Source organism: Benincasa hispida, chromosome 12 (assembly GCF_027475165.1).
Source record: "Benincasa hispida cultivar pf3 chromosome 12, pf3_genome.v1.1, whole genome shotgun sequence".
In the NCBI taxonomy this organism is placed as follows: domain Eukaryota; kingdom Viridiplantae; phylum Streptophyta; class Magnoliopsida; order Cucurbitales; family Cucurbitaceae; genus Benincasa; species Benincasa hispida.
In genome coordinates this window covers 22,549,422-22,562,537 of record NC_143489.1, presented here as the reverse complement: position 1 = coordinate 22,562,537, position 13,116 = coordinate 22,549,422, and the positions used below count along the sequence as shown (strand labels likewise).

Sequence of the window (13,116 nt, the reverse complement as noted above, 5' to 3'; positions counted from 1 at the left end):
TTTTGAAATTGGAATTTGTTTGGTTTAAATGGAGAATTGGTTGGTGAAGAAATTTATCTCAAATGTATGAGTTTAGATAATTACTTACCTATAAATTTTTTATGATGTGAAAAATCACTCTACCATACGAGAATACTATTTCCAATCCCTGTGATTTTGACTTTTTTTTTTTCCAAAATTAGTTTATATAATTCAATAAATTTTAACAAATCTTGACGATGTGTTTGAAATTAAATTTTATTGAAATTTATAAAATAATAATATTTTTTTTATTTTTTAATTGCAGTTTTTGTCTGCAATTATATTTAATCCTAGGGTAAGTAACCTCAAATTATTATTATAAATTATAACAAAAATCAGGTATTATTCTTAACTAAGGTTAAGTCCACAAAATAGTTATTTTCTCACATCTTTCCTCACAAATTTATAATTAACCCTAGGGTAATATATATTCTAGTTCCATTTTTGAAATTCAGGAATAGTGGACTTTACATCTGAAAGTTTGGAAAAATTATTTTAAATGATAAAACTGCTGAAAATATTTACAAATAATAGTAAAATATCATAGTCTATCTGTGATAGACCACGATTGACTACTATCGCGATCTATTGTCGTCTATAGTAGATAGACACTGAATTTTTGCTATATTTGTAAATATTTAAGTTCATCTTCCTATATTTGAAAACAATCTAAAAATAAATTTAACTATTTATTTTTTTAAGCACCTCCATACCATTTTATATATATACTCTAAATAATTGGGCCTTTCAGTATTATATTCATGCTTATAAACATTATAGGCATATAATGTTTATAACTCATAATATTATAATATAACGTGTTTTTATTTGTATGGATATTTAAATAATGTTCTAAAACGTAATGTTAAAGGAATTCATCTTCCTTTCTCCAAAGGTTGGATCCTAAATTGATTTGTGAATCGCACAGCGGCTAGAAGCCCCAACCCAAATGGGTATTATATAATAACCCGTTATTGTTATATTCTTTAAGTTACAAACACTTATTGAAAATACTTATTAACAATAACGTATTTTTGCCCACATGTGCTTTATTATAGAGTATCGAAGTTCTGTGGTGGTATTATATAATAATCCGTTATGTTTACATTCTTTCAAATGATTTTTAGATTCTCTTGAAGTTCACTAGAATGCAAAAAAATTAAGAAAGTTCTTTACAAGTATGTTATGTTGGCTTTTTAGCTCTTAATCTCAAATTAATTAATATTACTTATGTCTAATGCATGTGAAAATTCATAGTTTCATCCAAATTTTCTTGTTATGTAAGTTAATTTAGAATAAGTTTGAAATGTGTTGCATGTGGTTTCATAATTTTAAAATGTAATTTTATAAAGTAATTTTTAAAATTTGAATTATTATATTCTATGTTGAGTTCAAATGGTAAATATTTGATATGAAATTAAAAGAATAATGAAAGAAGTAGAAATGATTATAAGAGACCATATGGATGATTAAAATTACAATACATAGAATGCAATTAAAATTGACAAAATGAGTGACATAATTTGATAATTTATTACCTCAAAGGAAATTCTTTGGTATTCTTCGAGTAGGAAAAAATGAAATAAGTGTGTTTAATAAATTGAATTTGATTATATGAGAATATTGATTTTTATAAACAATATTTTAGGCATATATCTCATTGTCCAATTTGTGATGTTTTACATCTACTGTTTGGATTATATTTATATGAAAATGGATGAGCCGATTCCATGTATAATCATGTCCATTCGAACAGTTATGTCTCACTAGTAAACATTCTAACTATTCACTTCCTTTCTAACTCCTCAACTCAAGGAGGCACATCCTATTAAAAATCATTGCAATGGTAAAATATAAATTTATTAAAATTATATGGTATAAGGGGAAAACAAAAATTCTTGGGTCCTTAATAAACCCATAAAATTTAAAAGTATTAAAAATATATATATATATATTTTATTTGTGAGTGTTTCAGATTAGTTTATGTGCATCTCGATTAATCTTACAGGATAACCCACCTAACTCTAAAACATTTTGGTAGGATAATAAATCTTGGTAGTTGGTCACCATAAATTAAAAAAAATTAAAAACACACGTATATGATTAAAATTAAAATACACATATAATGCAAGTGAACTGAAAAAGTTGTAAATTCAAATCATGATAGATGAGTGCCATGATAAGATTATTTCTTAGGTAAATTTTTAGTGTTACTAGAAGATATTGATTCTAAGAGAGAAGAAAGAAATAAATAAGTATTTAATAATATATGATAAGATTATTTTATAGGTAAATTTTTGTACGCTAGCGATCGCGTAATGTAATTAATTGCATGATTTCCTTATTAAATTAATACATTTTTGATGATTTTTTCTAATTCTTTTAGATAAAAGAAGTAAAATAACTTTTATTTCTAGAAATTATTAGATATTCATTACAAGAGAAACTCATTATAAACTACATTTTAGGATATCTCTTTATCATTGGAGCATAATTCAACATTCAATAAATATATAAAAGGTAGAAGAGCATGCCTTCGTGTATTATACTCCTTAACCAAATTAATGGTTTTATTGTGGAAAAGCGTGATGCCCATATGGATATGTTTAAACATGTAATCCTATCATTTCACGTGAACTTGTCGAAGGACCAACGTGCATACTATCTTTATTTTCGTTTGACACTTTCTCATACATAATAAAATAATAATACTGAAGAACAAAATATTGGAAAATAGAAATAAGATAATAAACATCATCATAGACATCATCCTCAACAATAACAAATTAAAACTTCAAAAAATAGATGACATTGTAAGACAATTCTTTACCTGACAAGTGATTCTGTAAAAAATGGTTTTCGAAAAAAAAAAAAAAAGCAAAATGAATATTTAATCAAATGAACTTTAAATATAGATAATCTCTTTATAAAGAATATTTTATGCACATGTCTACTGATATAGATCGTGATATTTCACATCTACGATTTGAATCGCACTCATACATGCATATGTATAATCACCTCTATTTGATTGGTCATGTCTTCCACTATAATTGTAACTATTCGATTGAGGATAAAATAGGAATTTATTAAAATTGTACGTACAAAAGAGGAAACTAAAGATTGTCCTCTTTAGTCCCATTTATATATAGTATAGATATATAGATATAAATAGATTTTATAATCAAAACTAGGATAATATAGTTTATCTAATGATTTAAATGTCAAACTATTTAAGATATGGGATAAAAAATCTATCAAGATAGTATAGATATAGATATGGGCAAATAAATTACTCTATTAGAAATTAAATTGGTTTTTATATGTAATGAGACTATTTTTTAATTAATACATAACGAGACGTTAATTTTGTATCTAGGAGGTTAATAAAAGTTTAAAAATGTTCGAATATATCTTCACACATTAGACATAAAATTTAAAATTCATGAGTTATACTATCCCAAAATTAAAAATTTTAAAAATATATTAGATATTAGGCAACTTTTAAATTTCTACCTTCGAGACGAGTTCAATCAACATTTTGATTTTTGCAAAAGCCCCTAAATTTTCAATTAAGATCATTAGGAAAAACATCATTTAAGTTTAAATCTTATTTTAGTCTATGAACTTAAAATCTTGTTTTAATTTGGTTTTAAAACTTTTAAAAACATTTGTTTTAATCCTTAAACATTGGTGTTTATTTTAGTATCTACTATTAAAATTGTATTAATTTTCCAACAAAAATGTGAAGGAGCTTTTATTTTTGGATGACTAGACTTTAGATGTATAGAGTAAGATGAAGATAAGCAAAACGTCAACAACCAACATGGCAAAATATTGAACGATCAAACTAAAAATATCTTTTAAATTCTTCCACTTTGCCACCTTATTCAAAATTGAAACTTTAGATTTTTTAGTGTAGCTAAATTATTTGGTAGTTTAGTCATCCAAAAATAGTCACTCCATAATTAATAACATCTTAATATATCAAGGACTAAAATAAGTCATTTTTAAAAGTTCAAATATTATAACGAACATTTTTTTAAAAAAAAAATTTAAGGATTAAAATAAAATAATATTAAAGAATTAGAGACTAAAACAAACATATTTAAATATTTAAGGACTAAAATAGAATATTATTCCAAAAAAGATTTAAACCTATGATTTATGAATAAGGCATTCCCATTTACGGCTGCTAGAAAGTAAGGTGGAAGAGAGAAGCGAAGCAGAAGGGCGTGGGTGGAAGAGACGGAGATGGGTTACGTCCTGAGAGTGAGATTGGCTTCCTTCTTTGCCGGAGCAGCGGTTGCATCGTCTCTGGGGCTTTACCTTCTTCAGAGAGATTACAAGATTGCTTACGACTCCATTTCGCAAAAGGTATTCTGATTTCTTCATTTCTGGTCTATGTTGCGATCTCCCGGTTCTTCTCCATCTCATTTTGATTTATTTTGACGTCAATTACTATTCGTGCATCCGATTTTAGGTGATTCATTTCTAATTCTTTCCGAATTGAATCTATTTGAGGCTTTTATTCTTTGTCAAATTCCTGAATTTTTGTCGTACCTTTGAAACATCAGAGGTGGAGATTCAGATTTGTACTCGGCGCTTGTTTAAAAACTCATCTCTGTACCAAAACTTGGGGATGAAAATTAAAATTAGGGATTTCATTGTCGGGGCATAAATATCTGGTTTTTCATATCATATAGTCACATGTTTCTGCTTAGTGGATAGTTTTAGACATGGCTAGTATCTTATGTTAATGGAAACTGGTCATTCGTTGTTCTTATGAAAAGAAAATGGAAACTGGCCACTGCAGCAGTTTCCGTCAATGTTGGGCGACTTTTTCTAAATCCTTGTTGAAATTTCCTTTCCTGGCTCAATAAGAAAGAAGATTACAGAAGAGGAAGATAAGGAAGAGCGTGCCACAATTGAAACAATGCAATAATGTTTTCAACATAATTAATATGCTTCACTGGCTGTGTCGGCTTCAGAGAAGGTTAAGAATTAAAATGTTCATTGGGGAGCCTCTCTTGAATATCAACAACACTTTCGGTACAATCCAAAGATGGTACCTTAGGAGGTTCCTCTCCCCAAATTTGTATGCCTCATGCAAAAACAGCAAAGAAACTCAAGATCTCCTTTTGATATTTTGTTCTAAGCTTTCCGTTTCTAGATTGCCTTTTTGACTCGCCTAATGTAATAATATTATGGTTTAGAAAAGAAAATAGAACACTTTTGGTCCTTGAAACTTAATGAAAGTAACAATCAAGTATCTGAAATTTAGTAGGTAACAATTTAATCCCTCCCTGTTTTTTTTTTTTTTTCCAAAGTTAAAGTGTCAATTTTTATTGTGTAATAACTTAGTTGTCGTAGTTTGTAAACATATTTTTTCCTTGATCAGTTTTTCGATCTACGTATATAAAAACAATCGCATTAACTCTTAACAATATTTCTTTGATCTATATTAAATTGTTACAAATTTTAAAAGTAGATAAACTAAGTCGTTACAAACGAAAGTTCAAGAACCAATAGTGTTTTTTAAACTAATATTATTATCCTTCTCGCTTATGTTTTTGATAATTACCCTTGCAAATACAAGGTCAAGCCTCGGATGAACTTTATTTGAGTTTCTCTTTGGACTCTTTTGGTTGGGAAGGAACAACTATCAAACCAAGTCATTAAGTATTGATATTTCTATCAAGTTTGACATCGTTCTCATCTATCCTTTTTTTGCACTTTGAACTTTGAGTTGTTTTATATGTTATTTAATTTGTTTCTATTTATTTATTAATACTTCCGATGTTAATTTTCTTTTGAAGTTGGCTTCGCGAATTCTAGGATCCTTAATTTGGATATAATTCTTCTCCACCTAGTCAATGGCACCTAACAATAGTTTCAAGTCCTAAAGAACTTTATTGATGTGGTAAGAAATTTTGTTGGACCCTTGGATTGGAATATGAAATCGGAAAGCTGAGCAGTTACTTTGTTAAAATTTGATATCTCTAGGCATTTAGGAATTATGTAACATTATTCTAACACTTACGTATGAAACTTCTTAGGTTTCATGTTTGATGTTTATACAAGGACACCATGGAGATATATCTGAGAGGGCACTATGAACTTTTGGTTAATATGTCTTTAAACTTAAAACAATGTCTAATATATCTCTAAACTTTTAGGTCGTGTCTAATGCATCCTTGAATTTCAACTTTGTGCATAATAGGTCCTTGATCTAGTGAATATTTTTATGTCCATTGGCCTGTGAAACAAAAAATTAGAAGGTCAAGATCTTAATGGACTTGAAATTCAATTGAGAGATCTTACAGAGGGTAAAGTTTCTTGATAGGCTTAAAGAGGAGACCCCTTCGAGGGAGGCACGGATGAGTGAGCTTCTCTGATGGTTGAGTTCGTGGATCTGATTAGGAAAGAGGCAATAAGTTGGGCGCAGAAAGCTAGAGTGACATGGGTGGAGGAAGGAGATTGCAGATCTAAGTACTTCCGTAGAATCATTATTGGAAGGAGTAAGAATAGAATACCATATGCCCTTTGAAAAATGACAATGGGAAGACATCACAAGGGGTTAAAGAGAACGAGGAGGAGATTGTTTCCTTTTTTTCTTCTCTCTATGCACATGCAGGTCCTCCCTGACCTTTCCTTGGTGGCCTAGATTGGTGCATATTTTGAATAGCAATAGTCTCTCTTCACTTTGGAGGGGATGAGAAAAGTGGTTTTTGCTTTTTGGATTTGATAGGAACGAGGCATATGCCATAATGGTGTAACCATGACCTTTTTATAGTTTCTAGGACAATTGGGATTGAATGGAGGAGAACCTTTGGATGGTTTTTCAGGAGTTTTTGAAAAAAGTAAGATCTATTTTGGATTACTCCTTGAATGAAACTTTTGTTTGGCTTTCCCTTTGGAGATGAATAAGAGGGTTATGAATTTCAGGCCTATCATCCTTGTCACTAGCGTTAGAATTTTTTTGAAAAATTCTCTTACTGTAGCAAACGTAAAAAGTAATGTTATAAACCTTTAAAACCTATTTGTCACAATTTAGGGACTAAGAGTGCAATTTCGAAACCTCAAGGACCAAATGAACGTAATACTGAAAATTTAAGGACAATAATTGAAAAAAAAAAAAAAGAGTGAGAGACTATGCAAGCTTAACTAAGAGACTTGACCAGGATATAATAGTAAAGCTACCAAATGAGTTCAGTTTCCAGATAAGGATATAAGTCAACGTACTAGCAAGTGTGGCCTGGATTAGTGCATGTCTACCACCTTTCAAAATGAAAGCATACTTCTAATTATTTCTTGAAAAAAAAAAAAACAAAATTTTTCATTAAGGGAATGAAAAGAGTCTAAAGCATGCTTCCAATTATGAAGATTGTGCTGCATCTTTTATTCAAGTTGCCAAAAAGAGACTGATTTAGAATTACCTCCCATGGGAAGCCGAAGATAGGTAGATGGCTCGCAGCCCTTTTTGCAACCAAATGTAGACAACATCCAATTCCAATCCATCTCAGAATCATCAATGTGAATCCCTAAAAGCTCTTAGAAAGATTAATCTTTAAGTTTCTTCATAAAAGAAAAAAAGAAAATTACTCTTTCAACCAGAAGCCCTCTAAAACATTTTAACTACTTCAAAAAGGTGTTCCAGTGCAGTCTGATCACTAATTGAAAATGCAATAAACCCTTTGATCTTTAAGAGTAAACTAACCTCCTCTTTTTCCCTTGTAATTTTACTAACAATCTGGTGAATTGAACCATCTTTCTGATTGAATCTCCATGCCTCTTATTTTATTTTATTTTTTTAAAAAAATTTAGAATCAACAACTTTCCTTGAGAGAAAATGAAAAAATACAAGAGCATTAAAAAAAAAAAAACCACTTACAAAATCTCCCCTTCTAAAGAAAGGGTTTCCAACTAATTAAGAGGTTACCTAAGGAATAATTACAAAAATACTTTGGAACAGAAGTCCGGAGCAAAACATTTAACCTCACTAAGGAACAAACTTCACTAGAATTCCTCTCCCCCAAACATCCCACTATAAAGCACACACCCCAACAAATCACAAAAAATGGCCTTTCTCACTGAAAGGCAGATGGAGGAGGAACTCCCTAATTGTTGCACTAACATCCCTCTGGCTAACTATCTAAACATCAAACTCTTGTAGGAAGCAAATACACACCGACTTAGTGAACTGACATCCCAAAAGAAGGTGATCTAGATCTTCCTCCACCTTCTGACAAAGGATACAACAAAAAGGGCCCATTAATGAGGCCATCTTCCTAGCCAGCCTATCTAAAGTGTTCACTCGACCAAGTAAAACTTACTAGGAAAAGAACTTAATTTTCTTCGGTATCTTAATCCTCTAAACCACATCAAAAACTAACTCACTAACAGGAGAGGTATATCTCCATGCCATTTAAAAACTAAACCTTTTCCTTGCAATATGATCCTCCTCTTCTACTTGAAACAATCTTCCCTTGCTAAATCTCTCTGACCTCTAAGAAGTTTTTCATCTTTATTCCTAACCACTTTAGCATCACTAACAGGGATTTTGAAAAAGGATAGAAAGTGGATACAAGAGGTAACAAATTGTGCAACAAAGTTTAGCATCTACCTTTGGAGTACAGGGGTTTTTTCCACTTATATAACCTTTTCTACACCCAATTGCTGGATTCCAGACTTCTTAGGAGATTTCTCCGAGCAGCATGCCTAAATAAAGAAGGGGAGGGGCCACTCACCTTCAGAACAGCCAACCTAACAAATCTTACAGCTTGCACCTCTGTAAAATGTTTAACTTAGGGCCCAGGTAAGGAAGATTAAAGAAGACCTTCCATCTCATAAAAAGATCGTTTAGGCTGTAACATGAGAAGGCAAAAAAAAAAAAAAAAAAAAACATTTTCACCAGCTTAGAGATGGTTAGAATTGATCTAGTAGTGGCTGCCAACTGGTACTTTTAGACCCATGTGCCAAGCCCTTTATTTAAGAGTCTACTGACATTCACGGTTGCAAGTTCAAGAGTCCTTAGCATGAAGTATAAAAGAAAAAGAAAAAGAGTCCCTCCCATCGTTATATTGTTGTAACTGCCGTTAATGTTTTGAAATGCAAGTTGCAGTTAATTTTACATGTCAAATTTCAGCTCTTTGAAGTGGAACTAATTATATGATAATAGCTGAATCAAACTATTCACTAGAGAGAGAATGGCAGTTTTTTCCATTGAGAATTGTGCATGAAAATGAAATGATATCTGCATGTTTACATGCCTAATAGTGATGAGCCTTTGGAGCCTTAAACTTCGATGGTATTTGTTGAGAACAAGATAAACGTTGGTAAGATTTCATTATTCTGCATTGCTGAATTATTGGTATTGGGAAAAACTTTAGTATCCAAGTCTGGCAGTGGAAGGAAGTTGACACGTTTTTTTCCAGTAGGCAATTATAAGTATATTGAAACATGCATTTTGCATGCGTAACCCAGCTCACCTGCGTGTAATAAGAATACATCATCACCGTCTTTTGTCTATACGATCTTTGTCCTATGTTTCAATCACCCTTCTTGGTTGTTTGGTGAGGGAGAGAATGGAGGGGCTCTGGGATATGGTTCATGATAACTTTTCGTTTCCTAATGGTTACTCAGATGGGACGGCTGCATGATTCTATGGAAAGTAGAATTTCGGCACTGGAAAAGCTGAACCAGAATGATGGTGCCCAACATGTTCAAACAGCAGAGTAGACCCTGGAGACCAAGCGAGGACAGTCTAAATGGCCATGCTTGAAATATAAAGAACTTATGAAGAATAACTGTAGAAAAACTGGTCTGCTTTGTATGAACATCAGGATGTTAAATTTTTCTTTGGAAAATTTGTTTATTTAGTTTATGATGTTATCATGAGATTTAGGTCTGTAACCGAGCTGGTAGCTCGTTGTAATGATGTTACCGTGCTCATAGAAAATTCCTTAAAGTTGATGAGGCTAAATCCTGAATGACCAGGTCTATCCCTCCGCTTGTGGAACACAGCATCCATCGTTCTCTTTTCATTTTGCCCATGCTGGAGTGTCATGTAAGACTTGTTAATGAGTTTGATGAGTGACCCAAATGAAATAATTTTTTTTTTCAAAGTTAGGAGATTTTTGGTATTTACACTATCCATTTTTAATTTCAGGCATTCAACTACAAAAACTACCCGTGCTAAGTATGCATATATTATGGTACTTTCAGTTTCCATTTTTAGTCACCAAAAGTTTTAAATACTCTCAATTTTAGTGGTTTCATTTTTTCTTTTTTTTGGTAGTTTCGACTTGTTCTCATCTGTTAAATCTTAGGGAAAATAGCAAAATTCACTCTCGATTATTTAGGGGTTGTGATAATCACACTGAAAAAATTTTTAATTTTGGTTTGAACAATTACTTCTGCAACTCCTTAAATATTGCAAAATCCTCTTGAAGTATAAGAATTGTTAGAATTAACCTTGTTTTTCAACTTTTAATATAACTATTGAATTTTCTGAGTAGTAATAATAATTTAGGATATTTTGTTGGCAGATGGTAGTATTACTATTATATAGACTAGATTTCTAATATAGTAATAATACTCGAGTGGATACCAAGATGAGTTTGTCTTTACATCCCAATTTAATTATACAAAAAATCAAAATAAGAAAACAATTGGGTGTAGAAAGGTCTGAATTTTTACTTGTCATTTCATAGACCTTTCAAGAATCAGTGAGAAGTTCTAGCAGTAGTAGTCTGGAGTATAACAAAGTGACAAGGGTAGGATCTAGAATGAACTTCCAAAACTCTCGAGACCCATCTAAATTCTTCCTCACTTCTCATTGCTCGCTATAAATGTCATCACCATCTCCTCCATGAGACCATACCTGAAAACCAAAGGCTAATTACAAATCTGACATAGCCATGGCTTCAACTCTTTCCTCTTCTCCTTCACCTCTGTTGTCCTTCAAACCCAGACCCCTTAAGAAAACCCCACCGGCACGAGTCACTGTCCTGCCTCCGAGGGTGAAAGCTGAGGCTGGAGCCGGAAGCGATCACAACAAAGATGCATCTTTGGAGGTGCATGTCAATCCAAGCGGCCAGGGCCAGGGGACGTCCGTGGAGAGGCGGCCGGGGCCCAAGCGGCTGGCCCTGGACGTTTCACCTTATGGCAAGTCCTTCCAATATTAATTAACTAATTAAGCACATAAGTCATTCCCATTTAGTATGAATGTTGGTTGAAATGATATTCGATTACCCTTTTGTAGGAATTTTGGACCCTCTATCTCCAATGAGGACGATGAGGCAAATGCTGGACACAGTGGACAGGTTGTTCGACGACGCAGTAATGATGACACCAGGATGGAGATGGAGCAGGGGTGAGGTCCGAGCTCCTTGGGACATTGAAGAGCACGAAAACGAAATCAGGATGCGTTTTGACATGCCTGGCCTCACCAAGGAACATGCCAAGGTTTCTGTTGAAGACGATTTTTTGATTATAAAAGGCGGCCATGAGACTGAAACCACCAACTCCAGCAGCAATGATGACGGCTGGTCCACAAGGAACGCCTCTGCTTACCACACCCGCCTCCAACTTCCTGATGGCGTTGACAAAGACAACATCAAGGCCCAGCTTTCCAATGGCGTTCTTTACATTACACTACCTAAAATCAAAGTTCAACGCAAGGTCATGGATATAGAGATCCAGTAACTGTTTGATATTCCAATTCCATGACTAGTTTTTGGTTTTGTTTGTGAGTTTGCTACTTTTAGCTCTCTTCTGATGTATAGATGCATATAACATTAGTGTTTCTCAAATTCCCGTACATATAATATTCAATAATGGCAAATTATGTCTCTCTCGACTATTCTGGCTGTTACTGAATTTGTTCTATAAATCCAACATCATAAGGACGCTCAGTGGAAAGTAAGCTTGACTAACTTTGCAATTATACACATTCATTGGATGCTACAGTTACACTAGGCTTCATTTCCTTCAGGAATGGCTGCCAGTGCTGGCTTCCAAGTTGATGAAGATTCGAAATTACACAACGTGGTTTGCTCAAGCTGCTGCATGATTAGGTCTTCCATTGACACTTGTTTGGCCAGTAACTGCTGGAGTTGTTTCTTTGTCAAAACGATTCTGACTCTCTTAGTGTTGCTGCTTTTGTCTGAATCTTCAGTGAAGGAATGAGGTGGAAGAAGGGCGGTGGGTTGAGGAGAAGGAAGCATGTAATAAACTTGACCCATCTTCAACTCAAAGTCAGGGGACAGATAGTGATGGTGAGAGGCATCCTGTGAGGATCCGATCACAAACCCACTGAAATTGACTAACACATCCTTCACAAGAGTTGGTGTGATGAACTCCAACACCTTCCCGTCTGACTTAACAATCTTCAAAGCTTCCCCCTGCTTTTTCCTATGTGCTGCATCAACTTTGAGACAACAAGGCAATTTAATTCTGTAGGAAACGCAGGAGTTCCCCATATTGATTCCTTCAAGACTCAAACTCAAGAGAGAGGCAGTGTTAGGCTGAGACAAAGCTTTATACATGGGACAGATGCAGTAGGGCGAAGCTCATGCTCATGTATGCACCCATGAGAAGAAGAAGAAAGAGGCAAATTTGGGTAGCGCTTCCTTCAGTTGGAAAACCAAAGTGGGATGCTATATACATACAAATAGATAATAAAAAGGGAGAGCTAGAAATGGTCAACAAGCGTGCAGAGAGAAAAGGCATCTCAACAACTGGGCGCCTACTGTTGTCCATATTTTACTTGGCCTCATCCCGTACTTGTCTAGCAGTTAATAATTTCTCGGGGTTGTGGCCCATGGAATAAAGTCGAACACTTGGTGGGCACTCAAACTAATAAATGAATTTGGACGAGGGTTTGGTAGTTGAATTCATCGACTAGGGTTGAGTTAAGAATCATTAAAAAGATGAGGATTAGGAAGGAAGATGGGAGGTTAGCTCTTAATTTGATGCCATAAAAAGGCAGCAAAAAGAAATGATTAAAAACAATGCTTGACGACAAAGTTTGGTGTTGTGGAGTGGATTAATGCATATATATATATATATATTAGATTTGTTTTGCTAACC

General features: G+C 33.2%; 3 protein-coding genes across 4 annotated transcripts; 2 read left to right on the top strand and 1 right to left on the bottom strand.

Annotated features, from left to right (window-relative positions):
• Positions 1 to 4,159: 4,159 nt before the first annotated feature.
• Positions 4,160 to 10,148, top strand: LOC120068328 (ABC transporter A family protein). The gene is made up of 2 exons (XM_039020056.2): positions 4,160 to 4,398; positions 9,667 to 10,148. Exons 1-2 carry the CDS (start codon positions 4,276 to 4,278, stop codon positions 9,760 to 9,762), a joined length of 219 nt encoding a protein of 72 aa, XP_038875984.1. The 5' UTR covers positions 4,160 to 4,275; the 3' UTR covers positions 9,763 to 10,148.
• A 49-nt stretch (positions 10,149 to 10,197) lies between these two features.
• On the top strand, positions 10,198 to 11,887 carry HSP21 (heat shock protein 21). Of its 2 annotated transcripts, XM_090308193.1 has the most exons (3): positions 10,198 to 10,238; positions 10,737 to 11,190; positions 11,288 to 11,887. In XM_090308193.1, exons 2-3 carry the CDS (start codon positions 10,944 to 10,946, stop codon positions 11,728 to 11,730), a joined length of 690 nt encoding a protein of 229 aa, XP_090164319.1. In that variant the 5' UTR covers positions 10,198 to 10,238; positions 10,737 to 10,943; the 3' UTR covers positions 11,731 to 11,887. The 2 variants fall into 2 exon arrangements, with proteins under 2 accessions (XP_090164319.1, XP_038875982.1); XM_039020054.2 differs by lacking the exon at positions 10,198 to 10,238 and having other exon boundaries at positions 10,603 to 11,190.
• Positions 11,829 to 12,702, bottom strand: LOC120068327 (uncharacterized). Its single transcript, XM_039020055.2, has one exon. It carries the CDS (start codon positions 12,570 to 12,572, stop codon positions 12,000 to 12,002), a length of 573 nt encoding a protein of 190 aa, XP_038875983.1. The 5' UTR covers positions 12,573 to 12,702; the 3' UTR covers positions 11,829 to 11,999.
• Between the last annotated feature and the right edge of the window lie 414 nt (positions 12,703 to 13,116).

Coding starts and splice junctions, on each gene's coding strand:
- LOC120068328 (XM_039020056.2), top strand. CDS start 4,276: ATGGGTTACGTCCTGAGAGTGAGATTGGCTTCCTTCTTTGCCGGAGCA. Junction 4,399..9,666: donor ACGACTCCATTTCGCAAAAG/GTATTCTGATTT, acceptor ATGGTTACTCAG/ATGGGACGGCTGCATGATTC.
- HSP21 (XM_090308193.1), top strand. CDS start 10,944: ATGGCTTCAACTCTTTCCTCTTCTCCTTCACCTCTGTTGTCCTTCAAA. Junction 11,191..11,287: donor CCTGGACGTTTCACCTTATG/GCAAGTCCTTCC, acceptor ACCCTTTTGTAG/GAATTTTGGACCCTCTATCT.
- LOC120068327 (XM_039020055.2), bottom strand. CDS start 12,572: ATGTATAAAGCTTTGTCTCAGCCTAACACTGCCTCTCTCTTGAGTTTG.